The sequence below is a fragment of the Salmo salar genome, chromosome 22 (assembly GCF_965601325.2).
Source record: "Salmo salar chromosome 22, fSalSal1, whole genome shotgun sequence".
Lineage (NCBI taxonomy): Eukaryota > Metazoa > Chordata > Actinopteri > Salmoniformes > Salmonidae > Salmo > Salmo salar.
In genome coordinates, this window is record NC_138312.1 from 27773445 (window position 1) to 27787514 (window position 14070).

General features: G+C 41.9%; 2 protein-coding genes across 2 annotated transcripts in view; both read right to left on the reverse strand.

Annotated features, from left to right (window-relative positions):
* Positions 1–8059, reverse strand: part of LOC106583135 (sortilin) — a 34013-nt gene extending 25954 nt beyond the window's left edge. Inside the window, exon 1 of the mRNA XM_014166969.3 lies at positions 7706–8059. Coding sequence (XP_014022444.1) covers positions 7706–7942 — 237 coding nt within the window. The 5' untranslated portion in view covers positions 7943–8059. The remainder of the gene's footprint in view (positions 1–7705) is intronic.
* Positions 8060–8593: 534 nt separating this feature from the next.
* On the reverse strand, positions 8594–13613 carry psma5 (proteasome 20S subunit alpha 5). The gene is given in 10 exon segments (NM_001140960.1): positions 8594–8859; positions 9172–9258; positions 10454–10556; positions 10757–10815; positions 11015–11122; positions 11370–11437; positions 11764–11890; positions 12683–12749; positions 13228–13272; positions 13567–13613. Coding segments are annotated over 9 exon segments (726 nt in total). The 5' UTR covers positions 13257–13272; positions 13567–13613; the 3' UTR covers positions 8594–8781.
* Between the last annotated feature and the right edge of the window lie 457 nt (positions 13614–14070).

Here is a 14070-nt window from a genome sequence, read left to right on the forward strand (position 1 = left end):
TGGTACAGATTTGGTCCGCTCCAGACCAACCAAATTTGGTCTTCTTTGGGGATGGAGCACATTAGAATGATAGAAATATAACCAAACATGCAAAGGAGGATATTACATTTTGTTAACTTTGTGTACCTATTCAGGATACATCACCATGAAGAGAATGACATTTATAATTATGCCTTTTTGTGTAGTAGAAATCAGGGACCCATAATGTCAGTCTGTTATTATATTTCTGTTACCGGGTGTTAATCAACTTCACTTATAGTCTAATAACCAAAATAGATTTTTTCAAACTCAAGGTGTCATATCAAAACTGACACCCCATTCTTTTTGTAGACAACTTTGAATCTTAATTTGGAGTAGATATTTAACAGAATTTTGGGAAAACACGGTCACAAACTGAGCAAGATTTTATCATTCTGTTACCAAACTTTACATCTGCACTGTACATGTATATTTGTAAAATGTTCTGTGGAAATTGTTAAACGTAGTGCTTGTGCATTGAGTCGTATGGTTTGTTTAACTTTGCAATCAATGGTTTTTGTTTGGCACACTTTTAAAGTAAAAAAAAAAAAGTCAGCATCATTCTGTTAGCTGAATTCATTCTGAATTTCGCTTTTTGTCACTTTCTTCAACTAAGACCCTGGGCCCTCACACAGCGCTAGACCTTAGAGGTTCTAAACCTAGAGGTTCTAAACCTAGAGGTTCTAAACCTAGAGGCGCAACGTTCTTTATAAAGCAGACTCGGCAGACCAGACTGGAGTTTGGAGTTTGCCAAGTCAAGTGAAAACTTTAGCTGTTAAATTTCAGAAAATGCATAACCTAGATTCAAGCCAATCTCTTAAGTAGCTGAAATGTTCATTGCTACAACCTCGAGAAAGAGAGAAAAAAATGACACTTTTCACCAAAACAACTTTATAACGAAGTTGTGCCTTTGATTTGACGGTCTGCACTTGCACAGTTTGGTGAGACACGACCATTAGACCCGATGACGTGTCTCTGCGCATGACATCGCCTACAAGTATGATCAGAGATTTCTATTGGAGAAGCAGATTATGCAAATCGTCATATTGTATCATCTTTGGCTACACTGTGTTGGAACACACTGTCGCACACACTCTCCTCTTTAAATGAGCCATGTCAACTGTTTGTTTGTTGCACAATGCTATGGAAACCAGAAGAGGCAGGAAAAGAGGCATTGACTGAATCAATTATCTCTCCGGTATTTTAGGGGTATAAGTCTGACGAATTGTAACAGACTTTTATGACTAGCAAGTGAGCCGAGGCTTGTGTTGTCTCGACACAGAAGATTCAGCCCTCGCCACAAACCTAAAAAAAAATATACTGGCCCCTTGTGCCTTGTCTTGGCCAGTCAGCCTGCTCTTATAGCAGATAGACTCACTGGAGGTCCGAGAGAAACATGTGGGGAATGTTTATGAGGGAGCACAGGCTAGTGTGGATAGGAGGTGGTGGGTGGACCACACTGCCAATAGGAGTGCTTTTTCCATGGTCAAAAGGAGCTTCAGGTGTTCCAACTCTAGCACATTCACTCACTGATCTGACAACACAAAGACCATCAAGAACTTAGTTGTGGCATTTCACAGAATTCTAGAACATTCCTCTGGCCATATTCGTATTTGTCTACCATGAAAACACCAGGACTGTACTGAACTGGCTGTTCTGCTCCTAAAAACACTTCCTGCTTCCCTGAGGACAAAGAGAGCTGGAGAGACAGCCAAATTAGGTTACCGCTGGGTTTCAAAGCTCCTGTGAGTTGGAAGGGGGTAGAGAATGCACCAAGGCCATTTTAACTGGAGATGGGCTAAACTGGTTTACTGTGGGAGGAAGTTGGGAGGAACTTCTAAGTGTCCATTTGGGAAGTCATCAAGACTCGGGCCGAGGGGGTTTGAAGAACATTTGGACAGACGTCGAGAGAGGTTTGGATGGTGTTTGTAGCATATCTCATTGGCTGGAGGGTTCAGGTCAGGTCCATGTGAGAGATCATAATTCCATAGCAAACTGGGTTAGGGAGTGGGCCTTGAGGCATATCTCAGTGCAGGGACCTTTCTGCCAGAGAAACCCTTGGGCGGCCGCCTACGTGATTTTTTGGGCCGCCTAAGTCCAAAACTGTGAAATATATACAGAATGAGTCAAAAGTTAACACACCTACTCATTCAAGGGTTTCTTTATTTTTTACTATTTTCTACTTTGTAGAATAGTGAAGACGTCAAAACTATGAAATAACACATATGGAATCATGTAGTAACCAAAAAAAAGTGTTCAACAAATCAAAATATATATTATATTTGAGATTCTTCGAAGTAGCAACCCTTTGCCTTGATGACGGCTTTGCCCACTCTTGGCATTCTCTCAACCAGCTTCATGAGGTAGTCACCTGGAATGCATTTCAATTAACAGGTGTGCCTTTTTAAAAGTTAATTTATGGAATTTCTATCATTCTTAATGCATGAGCCAATCAATTGTGTTGTGACAAGGTATGGGGTGGTATACAGAAGATAGCCCTATTTGGTAAAAGACCAAGTCCTTATTATGGCAAGAACAGCTCAAATAAGCAAAGAGAAACAACAGTCCATAATTACTTTAAGACATGTCAGTCAATGCGCAATGATGAAACTGGCTCTCATGAAGACCGTCACAGGAAAGGAAGACCCAGAGTTACCTCTGCTGCAGTGGATAAGTTCATTAGAGTTACCAGCCTCAGAAATTACAGCCCAAATAAATGCTACAGAGTTCAAGTAACAGACACATCTCAACATCAACTGTTCAGAGTTGACAGCGTGAATCAGGCCTTCATGGTCAAATTGCTACAAAGAAACCAATACTAAAATGACACCAATAAGAAGAAGAGACTTGCTTGGGCCAAGAAACACGAGCAATGGACATTAGACCGGTGGAAATCTGTCCTTTGGTCTGATGAGTCCAAATTTGATATGTTTGGTTTCAACCGCCATGTCTTTGTGAGACACAGAGTGGGTGAACGGATGATCTCCTCATGTGTGGTTCAAGACTGTTGGAAAAGCATTCCAGGTGAAGCTGGTTGAGAGAGTGCGAAAAGCTGTCAAGGCAAAAGGATGGCTACTTTGAAGTATATTTTGATTTGTTTAAAACTTTTTGGGTTACTACATGATTCAATGTGTTATTTCATAGTTTCGATGTCTTCACTAGTATTCAACAATGAAGAAAATAGTCAAAATAAAGAAATATCATTGAATGAGTAGGTGTGTCCAAACTTTTGACTGGTACTGTATACACAAACACACATGGAAAGTATTCAGACCCCTTGACTTGTCCCACATTTGTTACGTTACAGCCTTATTCTAAAATGGATGAAATCGTTTTTTTCCCCTCAATCTACACACAATACCCCTTAATGACAAAGCAAAACTGGCCTTTAGACATTTTTGCAAATGTATTAAAAATAGAATTCTGAATTATCACATTTACATACAGTTGAAGTCGGAAGTTTACATACACCTTAGCCAAATACATTTAATCTCAGTTTTTCACAATTCCTGACATTTAATCCTAGTACAAATTCCCTGTTTTAGGTCAGTTAGGATCACCACTTTATTTTAAGGATGTGAAATGTCAGAATGATTTATTTCAGCTTTTATTTCTTTCATCACATTCCCAGTGGGTCAGAAGTTACACTCAATTAGTATTTGGTAGCATTGCCTTCAAATTGTTTAACTTGGGTCAAACTTGTCGGGTAGCCTTCCACAAGCTTCCCACATTAAGTTGGGTGAATTTTGGCCCCTTCCTCCTGACAGAGCTGGTGTAACCGAGTCAGGTTTGTAGGCCTCTTTGCTCACACACGCTTTTTCAGTTCTGCCCACAAATTTTCTATAGGATTGAGGTCAGAGCTTTGTGATGGCCACTCCAATACCTTGACTTTGTTGTCCTTAAGCCATTTTGCCACAACTTTGGAAGTATGCTTGGGGTCATTGTCCATTTGCGACCAAGCTTTAACTTCCTGACTGATGTCTTGAGATGTTGCTTCAATACACATAAATCCCCTTCCTCATGATGCCATCTATTTTCTGAATTGCACCAGTCCCTCCTGCAGCAAAGCACCCCCACAACATGATCCTGCCACCCACGTGCTTCACGGTTGGGATGATGTACTTCGGCTTGCAAGCCTCCCCCTTTTTCCTCCAAACATAACAATGGTCATTATGGCCAAACAGTTCTATTTTTGTTTCATCAGACCAGAGGACATTTCTCCAAAAAGTACGAGCTTTGTCCCCATGTGCAGTTGCAAACCGTAGTCTGGCTTTTTTTATGATGGTTTTGGAGCAGTGGCTTCTTCCTTGCTGAGCGGCCTTTTAGGTTATGTCGATATAGGACTCGTTTTACTGTGGATATAGATACTTTTGTACCTGTTTCCTCCAGCATCTTCACAAGGTCCTTTGCTGTTGTTCTGGGATTGACTTGCACTTTTCGCACCAAAGTACGTTCATCTCTAGGAGACAGAACGTGTCTCCTTCCTGAGCGGTATGACGGCTGCGTGGTCCCATGGTGTTTATACTTGCATACTATTGTTTGTACAGATGAACGTGGTACCTTCAGGCATTTAGAAATTGCTCCCAAGGATGAACCAGACTTGTGGAGGTCTACATTTTTTTTCCTGAAGTCTTGGCTGATTTCTTTTGATTTTCCCATGATGTCAAGCAAAGAGGCACTGAGTTTGAAGGTAGGCCTTGAAATACATCCACAGGTACATCTCCAATTGACTCAAATGATGTCAATTAGCCTATCAGAAGCTTCTAAAGCCATGACACCATTTTCTGGAATTTTCCAAGCTGTTTAAAGGCACAGTCAATTTAGTGTATGTAAACTTCTGACCCACTGGAATATTGATACAGTGAATTATAAGTGAAATAATCTGTCTGTAAACAATTGTTGGAAAAATTACTTGTGTCATGTACAAAGTAGATATCCTAACCGACTTGCCAAAACTATAGTTTGTTAACAACAAATTTGTGGACTGGTTGAAAAACAAGTTTTAATGGCTCCAACATAAGTGTATGTAAACTTCCGTCTTCAACTGTAATATATATATATATATATATATATATATATATATATATATATATATATATATATATATATATATATATATATATATATATATATATATATATATATATATATTTTACTTTTCTCTCAACTCCATGGCAGAGTATGTAGAATCCCTGGAAATGTGCTTTTAAATTGCAACATTTTCTCTCAGCTCCATGGCAAAATGTGTAGAATTCTTTGGAATTTACTTTAAATTTGCAAAAAATGTATCTTGGCTCCAAGGAGAATAGCAGAAAATTGGCTTAAAAATTCAAAAAACTGCAACAACAAAAAAACATCAAAATAGGAGTCTTTAAAAGTTATCTAAAATTCCCCAACCGTGTCCATTGCCACACCCACCACCTAAGCCACTTTTTGATCCGGAATAAAACATCAGTGGCCGGAGTTCAGTTTGGTTCAGTTGAAACAGCTCAACCATGGCATGAATAATACCTCTGTGCTTTATTAGGGAGCTGTCTGTGCACAGAAGGGCTCGTAGACCCACAAACTATATTCATCCTGTGTAAAAGAGATGCTTCACCAAAATGATATGTTACCTTGCCCATGACCTTCAGACTTGTTAGTTCCCAAAGTTAATGCATGTTAACCCGTGGAGGCTGCTGAGGGGAAAACGGCTCATAATAAGGTCTGGAACGGAGCGAATGGAATGCCATCAAACACATGGAAACCATGTGTTTTTATGCATTTGATACCATTCCACTCCAGCAGTTACCACGAGCCCATCCTCCCCAATTAAGGTGCCAGCAACCTCCTGTGCTGCATTTAATTATTTTTTTTAATTTTTTTTACATTTAACCTTTATTTAACTAGGCCTTTATTTAACTGTAGGAGTGGGTCCCTTGACCTCTCAGCATTGAGTCACATTTGCAAGGCCCACAACCCACTCCACTAAACACACAGAGAAGCCATGTGGAGTCTGGGCTGCAAGAGTGTTCTAGTAGGCCAACAGCAGAGCCAGAGGCATCACAGCGTATGGGGCGGGTTAGCCCAGACAAACACTGCCATTTTTGCTGCTCCTCATAAGGCCACATTTAGCCTGAGCTAGCGGTAGCTTACACTATAACCACATTAGCATCTGCCTTCAACTGGCTGAACAGAATCACATGACTCCTCAGTGACAGAGGCAGGCCAGTGTTGACTTATAGGGAAATAAATGCTGAAAATATGTTACAGGGGGTTGCATTTACTCTCCACCTCAATCATGGCATGCATGCAGTGTGCTAACTTTTTGTCAGTCTCAGAACATGATACTTACATAGTGTTTCATTACTGTTTGCAACATGAAACAAACTATGTCCCTTTCCCTACTGCATCACAGTGGCGCAGAGCGAAGCAGTGAACTGCACAGAGAGCAGCCACTCAAAGGAGACCCTGCTAGTGTACAGTCATATGAACTCACACCAAAACTGCTGCTTACAGACAGCAATTTACATTCCCCAACACACCTTTATCTGCAATACAGGCAACCACTCTGGCTGCTATAACCAGCTCTGTCAACAGAAAGACTTGGTGAAAAGCAACATGCCCAGCAACAGTAGGTTAAAACATAAGTAATCATGATGATTTGAGCAATGTTTGGCCCATAGACATCCTAAGCCATCATTGTTCTCATTCAGTCAGTCTATACTTTACTATAAATATGTTGGCCTTCAATTATGTTCAATATCATGCTTTTTAGGGTCTGGGGGTGGTAATGAAATTATACTTTTTGTGTATTTAAATCACAGTATATATTACCAAACTATACTGAGACAGGCCTACAGAATGTAGGAAGACTGATGCCACAATATGATCCGTTCTCTATCAATACTGGATGCATTATGAGAAACCGGAATGCATATTCACTCCACCTGATCCTTTGCTGTAGGGTACTCCTTGGGTCAAACTCACTTTGACTGAATACCGAAAAGCTAGAATACCTAGTAGAAACAATAGCAAAGCAGGCACCCTGCCTCTGTTTTGGTAAAAAGCTGAGGGATGGGCCTGGAGAATTGTAACCACTCTCAAATTCATTTACAGAGCTATGGATGCAAGGACTGACCATCCATGATATCAAATGTGTCGTTTTAACCATGTTTTGAGGCTATACAGTAAGGGGGGTTACATTTACATTGTTTACAGAAATTGGAGTAAAACAAGCTTATATTTTAGGTTCTATGGGGTCGACAGTTGGAGAACATAATGTATAAATGCCTCGAGTTTAGTTCAAGTATCAACGGGTATATATCGTCAATTTATAATTATAAATAAATAATATGCAGCAACTAATGATTTTAGCTTTAAAACCTTCTAACTCTTGTCAGAATATGCAATAAAGTTCATCCTTCTAATCAATCAGTCAATTAGGAATGTATAGCCCACGTGGTGATGAGAACCATGAGTCATTATCACCACAGCAGTCTGAAAGGTCACAAATTACAGATTATCACAATGGATTTGAAATCAATCAAATCCCTGAGAGAAATGTGATTATTTTCGCTGTGGTGGGATATCTTGGTTGCAGCCAACACAAATCAATGACAATGTGCAGTTTTATGACATTTCTTTATATATATATAAAAAAAATTACAAGCAACAGCCTATGATAATACAAAAAAAAAAAACTTACGGTGTGTGTGTTATTTTTCAGCGTGGACTCGAATCCCGTTAGAGATTTGCACGTCTCTCCGTCGGGGTCAGTGCTCCGTTTGATAAGGTTGTGTCCAGACAACACCGGTGAATCTCTTGGTCGCGGGGTCTTCACGAACGTTGTGTGTGCCCCGCCGAAGTTGGCTTTCTTACAGAAATCCTCGCATAACGCATAGGTAAATAACCACACAACAGCGATGCTATACAGCGGAGTCATATTCACAAGTCTGAGTTTTGTTGCTAAAAATCTATTTAGTAACCCGTTTCTATTATCACCAACTGTACTTAGAATACCCCACGTAGGCGGCGTACATAATGTTCATCTGGTGCAGAAGTGAACTGTGGCGTTTTAAAATGAAACGCCCACCTAGAAGTCCGATTGGTTGAGAGTTAATTGAAACGCCTTTTCATTGGACTGTAGATGCGTCCATTCATTCCTTATTCTTCCCAGTAGGAGCAAAGTTATTTGCAATTACGCTACCTGGCGGACAAAACCAGATGAAGGTTGTCAACCTCACCATCCTGTATGATTTTGGTAATGAAACCGTCAGAAGTACACACACCATGGAGGAAATGACACAAACCACACCTTTTAGAATACAACTGTTTTATTTAGGCATTGATCCATAACAAAAATGTCACTCAGCTCTAAGCACTGATCTGACCGATGCCTGTACAGCACTGTAGAAATCATTTTAGTCATGTAGCAAACGCTCTGAGAGCAATTTATGGGAGCAATTAGGGTTAAGTGCCTTGCTCAAGGGCACATCAACTGATGTTTCACCTAGTCTTCTCAGGGATTCCAACCAGCGATCTTCCGGTTACTGGCCCAACGCTCTTAACCACTAGGCTACTTGCCCCCCCCCCCATTTCCAGAGCCAAAATAAGAAAAAAATATAACACGTTACAAAGAGTTGCTTCCCTTCCACAAAAGGAACCAATGAAACTAGCGAGAGTGCTGATGGGAAATGTAGTTGTAGATGTGTGGCGATCCTCAGAGCCCAGGTGGATTACGTCTCCTCAGTGCTGACTAGGCCCACAGAGCACCCCTGTGCTCTAGATGTCCTTGATAACATCCTCCAGCTCTTCTTTGGAATACATGTGGAAGGTCTTGCCTGGCTCTATTGTAGCCAGCTGAAGGGGTGAGAGGGGAGAGCAGGTTAGCACACAAACAAACATGTGATGAGTGATGTTTTGGTTCTCTGCTGCCCATCACCCTAACGATAGCTGGTACACCAGTAAAACAGGAATATTAGTCCCTCTAGGACTAAGGCTCAGCAGACCTGAATTTATGGTAAACAATATATGACAATAGCTCCACACAGACGTCTGGTAGGCTTAGTGGGGCTTACACCATATTGCTTCGATCCAACAACTTCCACATCTACAATAGATGTCTCGACTAGAAGTAGGGTCAGTGGTTGAGACTGAAGGATTAGAGCTCACCTCAATGTTGGTGGCATTCAGCTTCTCCTCCATCACCTGCTTTAGGATGGTGAGGGACGACTTGATGGCCTCTTTTAACGTCATGGACTGGAGAGGCCACCCAGAGAGAAAACAGAGGTCTTGGTTAATAAATAAAATAAGGTCGTCACCCCTGTGATAGGATGGAGAATGAAATCGACTGACAATCTGGTGGAGTTGTGGTGGGAGAGGAGGAAGGAAAAGGTTGGGGGGGGTGATGGAGGAAAAGGTTGGTGATGGAGGAAAAGGTTGGGGGGGTGATGGAGGAAAAGGTTGGGGGGGTGATGGAGGAAAAGGTTGGGGGGGTGATGGAGGAAAAGGTTGGGGGGGTGATGGAGGAAAAAGGTTGGGGGGGTGATGGAGGAAAAAGGTTGGGGGGGTGATGGAGGAAAAAGGTTGGGGGGGTGATGGAGGAAAAAGGTTGGGGTGGTGATGGAGGAAAAAGGTTGGGGGGGTGATGGAGGAAAAAGGTTGGGGGGGTGATGGAGGAAAAAGGTTGGGGGGGTGATGGAGGAAAAAGGTTGGGGGGGTGATGGAGGAAAAAGGTTGGGGGGGTGATGGAGGAAAAAGGTTGGGGGGGTGATGGAGGAAAAAGGTTGGGGGGGTGATGGAGGAAAAAGGTTGGGGGGGTGATGGAGGAAAAAGGTTGGGGGGGTGATGGAGGAAAAAGGTTGGGGGGGTGATGGAGGAAAAAGGTTGGGGGGGTGATGGAGGAAAAAGGTTGGGGGGGTGATGGAGAAAAAGGTTGGGGGGGTGATGGAGAAAAAGGTTGGGGGGGTGATGGAGAAAAAGGTTGGGGGGGTGATGGAGAAAAAGGTTGGGGGGGTGATGGAGAAAAAGGTTGGGGGGGTGATGGAGAAAAAGGTTGGGGGGGTGATGGAGAAAAAGGTTGGGGGGGTGATGGAGAAAAAGGTTGGGGGGGTGATGGAGAAAAAGGTTGGGGGGGTGATGGAGAAAAAGGTTGGGGGGGTGATGGAGAAAAAGGTTGGGGGGGTGATGGAGAAAAAGGTTGGGGGGGGTGATGGAGAAAAAGGTTGGGGGGGTGATGGAGAAAAAGGTTGGGGGGGTGATGGAGAAAAAGGTTGGGGGGGGTGATGGAGAAAAAGGTTGGGGGGGTGATGGAGAAAAAGGTTGGGGGGGGTGATGGAGAAAAAGGTTGGGGGGGTGATGGAGAAAAAGGTTGGGGGGGGTGATGGAGAAAAAGGTTGGGGGGTGATGGTAATGATAGCAACAGAGGAGAGGGAGATTATGCCTGAGAGGGTACCTTGTGGTAGACCTCCTGCAGAGAGCTCTGGGCTCCCTCAGAGGCAGAGCCGATGGCCCGGGCATCACACTGGACAAAGGTGCCTGATGGGTCCATGTGGTACCTACACACAAAGTTGAAAAATCAGGGGGTGTAGAAATTCAAGAGACATTTCACCATCTGATGAAGACTGAAGGTTTGGTTTTCTTATGAAAACTCAGCACAAGCCCTGGATTAGAAGTGAGGCATGAGAGATTTTGCCCAAACCAATTATATCACATTAAAACAATGTGTTAAAAATGTATGTTGAATAGATTAACGTACAGCTGGGGCCCTTTCTCATCCAGTCCACCAAAGAGAAGTGCTACACCGAAGGGTCGGCTCTGAGGAGAGAGAACCACAGGGAATGAGTACAGTGTGACACCTCACAGCTGTGGGAGAAATAAGTGACAACTAGCTGGAAAAGTGCTTTCAACCTCTACCAGTTTCTATGAATTATTACATCACTGAATTAATGAAAGTGAGCAATATGCAAGTGAGTCGATCTTCGAGGTTTTGTCTCATCGTTCTGTGATCACTAACCATGGCTCCAGGGTCTGCATCCTCCTCTCCAAACTGCAGGGCCAGGTTAGACACGGCCTGGGTCACACTCTCCACTGTCATGGTCTCGTTGTAGGTGAACCAGTGGTTCTGGAAGGGGACAAACAGAGCAGGGTTAAAAAGGAAAGAAACTAAAAAGCTTTACATATCAAGTAGTTGAGGAACTAAAATGCTTTATGTTGTACAAAACTGCTTTACAAGTAGTTCACAATGTAGTGTGCATCTCATAAGTGCAAACATCAGTGCAAACACCATGTGTTGATTTTTACCTCAATAGTGTAGTAATGTTCAGTTTGAAAATGAACCTGTACTTGAATTCAGCCAACTCAACACTTACCTGTGTCTCCACTCTTGCTTTGTCGATAAGAGTCTTGGCATCAGCTATCAAGCCACTCATAGCACAACCTTTGAGGAGAAGAGACGGACGCTCAAAACACATTTTCAAACTTTGAATACTATCGCTGAAACACGGCCTATAGAAGGCCTCTTTTACACAGTGGTGCTTATCTTAAAAATCATTTCTGATACAAAAATATGTTGAGCCAATAGAAATTATTCTGACTGCTTCATCCAGTTACCTTTCATTTTCCCAGAATGATTGAGAACACTTGTTTTCTCCATAGACCGGTCAGGTGTTATACAAACAACCTGAGCTCCGATAAGCGTTCACTTCTGTGTGTTTGACAGTGTTTGCCCCTGCCTAATGAGTAGTCCCTTCTCTGGCTGCTTACCGATGTGGGTGTCGATCTCCACAATCTTCTCGATGCTGCTTGGCTCCATCAGAGGAGATGTGATCCTCTTCTCCACGGCCAGACACACCCCCTCAGACGTCTGGATGCCAATGGCTGTGGAGCCCAGCTGAGAGACAACAGGTGTTCAGACTTGTTCATAGAAATGTCATAAACAAAGATGACCAGCTGTCCCCAGTCCCAGCCTCTGAGCTTCATACTTCAGTACTGTATTGTTATGTAGCCTAGACTGTTGTCTTACTTCCATAATGTGACATTTGAATTGTCAATTTTTTATATTTCTCTACTACATATTCTATGCTAATATACCTTGACTTCCCATTCACTAGTATTTAAGATGGCTGCACTTGTTACGCACAGCAGTTGTGTACTTAAGTGTGTCTACTTTATTTTACAGCACCAATTAAGGCATAATTGGGGCGGCAGGTAGCCTAGTCATTAGAGCGTTGGGCGAGTAACCGAAAGGATGCTAGATTGAATCCCCGAGCTGACAAGGTAAAAATTTGTCGTTCTGCCCCTGAACAAGGCAGTTAACCCACTGTTCCTAGGCTGTCATTGAAAATACAAATTTGTTCTTAACTGACTTGTGTAGTTAAATAAAGGTAAAATAAATATATAAGGCCAAAACATGCCATTTTCTTTAGCACCTTGCCCTGTCACCCTTAGTATTATTTTGAGCATGGATTCAATTAAGTATATTCTATTTTTACATCTCGGCCTCCTTGGGTTATTCTTTTACATGCTTTGAGTGAGAGTACCTTTTGAACACTATATACAGAGATGACACACAAGGTAGTCCATTTTCCGTGACAATGAACAATGTCTTTCCGAGGAAGCTATTATTGAAGGTGAAGTGTAATGGTGTGTTCTTGTGATATTGAATTTGATGTTTTGAAAATACCTTAATCGCCTCAATAGCATATTCCACTTGGAACAGTCGTCCCTCTGGAGAAAAGGTGTTTACTCCTCTGAAAAAAAACGATAGACTTAGTGCCCTGAAGTTCCAATAGCTATTCCGTCAGTACTGTAAAGGTTAGAAGAGCTTTCTAGATGAACGGAGGTAACGGGGTAACGTAAACTTCTTTCTCAGCACAAAATACACCAGTCTGGAACACGACCATTTTGCAATTAGCTACTGTAGCTAACTAACTTTAGCTAAGTGAAAGTGAAAGAAACTAACGTTAGCTAGCTAGCGTTATCCAGCAAACTATCACGGCAATTTCAGTGACATATTATAATATACCATTAAGGAATGATTAATACGCAGATGTTAACCAGACATAACAAGTGCACAAACCACCTAGCTAGCACTAGCTAGCTAACTAGATGGCGAGCTAAATAAATGTGTATTGTGCGATGGTACGTATATAAGTTAGCTACGTTAATTGTTAGCGGCTAGTTAGCTAGCCCGATGTCGTGACAATGCAGTTCCGAGTCTTAACTTACCTGTCGTACTCCGATCTCGTCAAAAACATCTTAAAGATTTTAGATCTGTAAACAAAAACATTTTGTTGAAGAGACGCAATTGGGAACATGCAGTTAAAACACAACATGTAGCGTTAGCTCGTGTGTGGGAACTTGCAGATAGGTAGGAAAGATCTGTGTACAGCAGTAGCTACATTAACACCACCGGCATTGGTTCAGAAAGTTAGAGCTAGCAAACTACATTTCTAGGGTAACGTTACACTCTACGATACTTTTACACAACATTATGTATGGATCATACAACTATAATGGAAAATAATGTTGGATTCGCAGTCAAGAAAGAGAATACTATTTGCCTACCACCGTTTTAGATCGTAGAATGAGTTCGCTTGTTTCTACAGGAAGCGTGTGCGTGCTCAAACACACTGAGGGGGAAATGCTTCTTCTTCGTCTGATGAGGTTTAAGGGTGGTTGGTATCCAATATGTTTCATTACCGCCCCCAACTGGACTATAATATAAATCTATTATACTTTGTGACACAATATGGGAAAAGGAATACAATTATTTATATATTTTTTAAACTCATTCTAACTAACCCTACACTCATTAAAAACCCACTACCCTATTCCACTACATTGACACTATCTGCTCCTGAACCAAATACTTCTCTGCAGCTATCTATTTTCTGTGATATACATTCCATTTCTGCGGTACAGTTGATAACCATTGCTATGAACGCTAAGAAGCCAACCTTACTGAAGCATACAGTATTCAGACACCTTGACTTTTTCCACGTTTTGTTACGTTACAGCCTTATTCTAAAATTGATTAGATACATGTTTTCCTCATCTATCTACACACAG